General features: G+C 38.6%; 1 protein-coding gene across 1 annotated transcript in view; it reads left to right on the top strand.

The window, feature by feature from the left end:
- The first annotated feature begins 427 nt into the window (after positions 1–427).
- Positions 428–6,000, top strand: part of HSD17B4 (hydroxysteroid 17-beta dehydrogenase 4) — a 188,266-nt gene continuing 182,693 nt past the window's right edge. The window contains exons 1-2 of the mRNA XM_075179291.1: positions 428–575; positions 5,446–5,499. Coding sequence (XP_075035392.1) covers positions 515–575; positions 5,446–5,499 — 115 coding nt within the window. The 5' untranslated portion in view covers positions 428–514. The remainder of the gene's footprint in view (positions 576–5,445; positions 5,500–6,000) is intronic.

Raw genomic sequence — 6,000 nt, 5'->3', positions numbered from 1 at the left:
GGGTCTTGGCTTGTCACTCATGACAGACATTGAAAATGTTGACATAAACCAGTGTGTTGCAATTAATTATGATCATAATCCCTGTCCCTAAACTGTCAAATTCTCCAGGGTACAATTAAGAAGTCCCAGCTATGGGTATATTTACGCTAACCTGCTCTGCAAAAAGTCCAAAAATTACAACTGCCCAGCAAATAGCAGCCAGCGCAAGATTTAGAAAGCAACACTTCATGTCACCTGCTTTCAGTAATATACTATTGCATGAGCTAAACTGAGCAACCACGATGAGCCGGGTCGGTGCTGTGAAGGGTTAAGCTGTCGCTTCCTTGTTACACTGCTGCAACACGCCTATTCCACTTCTGAACCCATTCAGGAGCAGCCAGCCAATCACAGCCAGAGCTGGTGTGAGCAGCTCGGCCCACTCGGTCAGAACGAGGCTTGGTACGCACTGCTATATCTTCCTGTGTGTAGTGACCCGGTGACAGGCGCTGTCACTGCTGAACATTGTGCTGGCGAGATGGACTCTAATACCCTACGTTTTGATGGTCGGGTGGTGCTGGTCACCGGGGCTGGGGGAGGTGAGAACTTTGGGGAAGATATTGTTTTTACTGTTGAGTATTGTGTGCATAAATTGCATTAAAGTGGGCTGTTCAGCTGTGGAGGCAGTTATATCACATTATTATTGCATTCTATGGTTGGGTTGTTCAAGGTGAAGGACTGCTAAAGCATTATATTAAGCTATCGTATATACTTAGAATGGCTAAAAAGTAGTGATTCAGTAAATTAGTTGAAGAGTAAATTTGTGCATACAGAACTAGAGATGTGTTGTATGGTGAATACCAAAATGCATTGCTCTGCAGGTAAAAAGTTGATCAACTCTATAGTGTATGGACAAATGCCATGTTTATACGGACACACGTCATAAAAATGTATTTTGCAGCTATGACACAGGACTTTTAATGATAAGATAAATGTGGAATTCATATATTTCAAATTTTTTTGCAGAAGTATCCCTTAATGTTACATACTACTGCTAAAAGATATCCATTTAGTATATCATCATCACCATTTATTTATATAGCGCCACTAATTCCGCAGCGCTGTACAGAGAACTTACTCACATCAGTCCCTGCGCCATTGGGGCTTACAGTCTAAATCCCCTAACACACACACACACACACACACACACACACACACACACGTCAATTTGTTAGCAGCCAATTAACCTACCGGTATGTTTTTGGAGTGTGGGAGGAAACCGGAGTACCCAGAGAAAAACTACACAAACATGGGGAGAACCTACAAACTCCTCACAGATAAGGCCATGGTTGGGAATTGAACTCATTACCCCAGTGCTGTAAGGCAGAAGTGCTAGCCACCGTGCTGCCCGTATCTGAAAATTGTGATAAGTGACTGCAGAGATTCATAGTCGATTACAGTGTTAATTGATTATTGTGACATTAAACTAGTGTCAAACTCCTGCAACCACAAATTGTTATAATATATATCATTGTTTCAATATGCTACTTGAGGACACTAAACAGCGTTCTAATAATTCTAAAATTGTAACACTTGGGGGCACATTTACCAACAACCGCATAAAATGAAAAATAGTTTGAACTATTTATCATATTTCTAAAAAAACTTCAGCAGGGAAAGCAGTCACGATAAACACTTACCTTTTCACTCCCTGGTCACTGCGAAGAAACTTGCGATGCCAGCATCCTCATTGAACACCTACTGCGCATGCCCGACCGAAAGTATAGGGCTTGCGCACAGAGACTGTACTAATGAGGAACTGATATCATATGGGAGGAAGGGATCACATGATCCCTTCACACATGCGCTGTGCAGCTCTGCTCGGAGCAGAGCTGACAGCTAGGAAAGCTTTCAATTACGTTAATGCACGTCAGCTGAAGCATAACAAGTTTCCGAAAATGACTCATTTTCGGAACTTGTTAGATTGCGTTAAGGAGCAGTCCCCATACCATTTTATGGGCACTACTCAGAAAAACTAAATAGAATGCAAAGCAGCAGATATCCACGATATCTGCTGCGGTGCAACTATCATAAATTTGATGGAATCCTTCAAATTGCGGCTGAATCACGTAAGTGTCATTTGGGGACATTACACTGCTTGATAAATAGGCCCCTTGGCATTTTATATGCTCCAATTCCCTGGATTTCGTCAAATAAAGGTGGAGTAATTGTTTACAAATATATATATATATATATATATATATATATATATATATATATATATATATACTAATTTATTTATGTATGAGTAAACGCCTTCACAGTATTTTCCCATTCACATTACATATGTAATCATGTAAATTTGTTCTGCAACTTATAGTGGTTTCTAGCAACAAATTATTAATGTGATAAAATATAATAAAGTCCTGAATAATATGACATACATACCGTTAATCAGTTCAGTACAGCTTTCTTTTTGTACCATTAACTCTATAGGTAACTGCATATTTGGTACATGTAATCAAAGCATTATGGTGGTGGTCTAATTATCTTTTACTGTCAGTCAGTTCTTGTTATTTCAAAACGTATGGCTCAGGGTTTTGACTTAACGGCATTTACCCAGAAACGCTGAATCAAATATGTCCGATAATCACTATATTGACCCCACCAAGATTATTAGTTAGAGAGGGCACCAGCATACATTTGCCCTGACCTCTCTGGAGGTGCATACTACATATGTAACTGACAGGACGGACGTCCTATGCCACCCTGTTGTGTTGCTGAGGAATGGTTGGATTTGCCTTGTCACCATCCCCTTTTTTTATTTATTTTTTAATCACATTTGTTCCCCACTAAATGCAGTAGGAGGGGCTCTGCTGTCATCACTAGGCTCCTACATCAGCTGCTAGAACCGCTTTCTTCCGGGTAACTCTCGCAGCTAGTGTATCTGCTTGCTGGACACCTGGGCTGGTACTCCCGATCTCTTTCTTCAGATGAGGGTTGCTGTGGATGGTTTCCTCTAGCCTATCATACTGGCCAGAACTGCAGGGTAGCGGGCAGAGCCTTGGTACTAGATGTTGGGTTCCATCCTCAGAACAGCTGGTTAGCGGATTAGATTGGTCTAATCTGTAAATCACAGGAATTACATCAGGTAACTAGGTGTCAGAGCAGGATCCTTATAAGGACAGGTACACACTGGTTTGTGGTACTAGTGATCATTCAGAAGTTACAGATGGAATAATACATAACATGGTCAAATAGGGCTCTTTTTATACAGTTTTTGACACACATGTCGGCAGGAGGTAATTCAGTCCCCCTAATCCTAGCTGGCACCATAAAGTCTGAGATGTTACATCCAATGTTTACGCTCAGGATGTAATATTCTCTAGATTTAACAAAATTTGCATCAATCTTGTAATTTCCCAAATTGCTTCCTGTTCCATTATTCAGATATGTTCTAAAACACAGGATGAAAAACTACACGATAGAAAGGTAACGACCTCCTTCTGTGCATTCAGACTAAAAAGATATGATGAGCTCACTCACAGATGAAAAGACAATCAGATTCTAGCTGTCATTTTGCAGAATGTACCTAATAAATGATAACTAGAATCTGATTGGTTGCTATAGGCAACATCTACACTCTATCAAACCCACAGTTTAGTAAATAAACTGTGGGTTTGCTCTCCACATGTCTATAAACACATGTCTGATAACAAATTTAAGTGTTTCTACTTACAGATGGGAAGTGGAGTGGTGTAGACGATTATTTTTAGCTCCTTATCTGGAAAGACCACAGGAACAGTGGTGGTGTTTCCAATTGGCTGTTTAGCTAGTTTGTAGCCATCTCTGCCACAGCGTGCGCTAAACAAATTTTTCAGAAAATATACACCATAGCAACAGTATATGGAGAAGCTTTAAAAATGGGTTTAGTGGGCCTGTCTTGTTTCATATAACTAATGATAGAATACAGATCAGTAGTAGGCAACACAGTCAATCCCTCCAGTGTTCCCCTGTTACCTATGTGCTAGAAATTATTTCTTTCAAGCTCTCTTTAGGGGCATTCTCTTTAGGGGGATTCAATATGTAAGAATACATTGTCTGCATAGCCTGTGCTGTAATGTAATATGATAGGGTGGGATTGTGTTTTTTACCCACTGTCCAGCATGAGCAATGAAACATCCTTTACTTTAGGTACTTGACAAGGTTCCGTTATTTGTAGAAATTTCCACTTAACTTTAAGAATCAAAGTAATATTTAAACTGAAATTCCTAGTTGACATGTGGTGCAGTGGTGCAGAAAGAGCAAAGTTTATTTTCACATTTGCTCTGTTTTTGTCATTTTGTTCTGAAAATTGTCTGAAAACCATGTTTTTACGAATTGGAAGGTTTCAAGCAGGTCTGTTAAAATACCTTTCATTTATATATGTTGTAAGTGAACAGTCAGACATATAATGGTTGATGCAAATTTAGTACAATGCCAGTTTGTGTGGCGTATCTCGCATGAAATCACGCTGTGAGTGGTCAGAAAGTGGGCGGAACTCCTGCATGACCATGAAGTATGCGCGATTCTTCCTCTTCTGCATGACTGCACCCGGGACGGGATGGGAAGGTGACATTCTAATGTAATCACAGTATAGTATAGTAAGGACATGTTTGTGAAATTGTGAATGAATGTAGACCGGGAAAAAGACGCATATAGCGGATGATTATGATGAATTCTCCAGCACTAGTAAACTGCTTGGGATTGGCTGTTTCTGATTGCACCACCTAATGTTGATTGGCGTTTTCTTTCCCTCAGGCACATGTTATGCTTTTGTGTGAATGTTTTATTTTCAGACACGAGACAGGAGTTGTTTCTGCTGTATTAGAGAGGGTTTTTTAAAAAAATAAAAATAAAATTTCATTAATGCCTAATAACAAATGAGTTTGTTGCACATAAAAGTGGGACTTGCGTGTCTGTGATGTGTGTCTGCGTAATCCATTTTTGCGCCATTTTTACGTGCAGCTTCTTTGAGCAGAAAAGACACTTCATTTGTGACCAGCTCTGCACCAGCCCCATATTATATAAAAATTAGATTTTTTTTAAAAGATCTAATATCAAACTTGTTTGTTTTGTCTGTACACTCTGAAAGAAAACCATTACTGTATTTAAACTATGTATTGCTTTATTTGGATGCATGTCAGCTGAAATCTCTTTAACTTGTCATGTTTACTATGCATAATGAATGAGTTTACTAGTGACTGTTTACCTAATCATATTTAATCATATTCTAGCTGTATTTATACTAATGAGGGTTTTTGTTATTTGTTTTACTCAACTTATGATTTTATAATTTTTTTAAACATGTTTTTAGTTTTATAACAAGAAGTACACCCTCACAACTGTAGTTAAATCCTAGTAACCTGAGAGTATGGGAATTATGCAAAAGTTTTTCAAGTAATGCTAATCTGAATGACTTTGTTTCAGGTTTGGGGAAAACATATGCGCTGGCCTTTGCTGAAAGAGGAGCCTCTGTTGTAGGTAAGAGTACCAAATGTTAACCTTTTCCCCCCCCTCGTGTTGTAAATGTGACCTTTGATTTATAGAGACGAAACATATATTTTCAGACTCAAAGTTCACAACTTATCTAATTTTGTGATCAAAATTAGATTGGAGTCTGGGAGCATAGTGCAATACTTACTAAAATATGTTTTATTAATGGGGAAAGAGTGCATAATAGATCTCTGCAATGTATTTCATTAGATAAAGATACCTTCTAGTATATTTGCTTTGTCATGATCGTTCACAACTTTAACTTTATAACTAGTCTGTTTTTGAGACCTGCAAGTGCCTTTGTAGCTAATGTAGCTGTGTTATCTACAAAAAGGCCTTTTGCTACAATATTATTTGCAATGTCACCAATAAGATATTAAAAGCACTGGTCCATACTTGGACCAGTGCTTTTTAATATATTCATTGGTGACATTGCAAAGGGATTTAAGGGGAAAGTGCCTTTTTGCAGATGACACAAATATATGCAAC

The sequence above is a fragment of the Mixophyes fleayi genome, chromosome 1, assembly GCF_038048845.1.
Source record: "Mixophyes fleayi isolate aMixFle1 chromosome 1, aMixFle1.hap1, whole genome shotgun sequence".
NCBI lineage: Eukaryota > Metazoa > Chordata > Amphibia > Anura > Limnodynastidae > Mixophyes > Mixophyes fleayi.
This window is presented reverse-complemented; position numbering and strand designations above follow the sequence as displayed.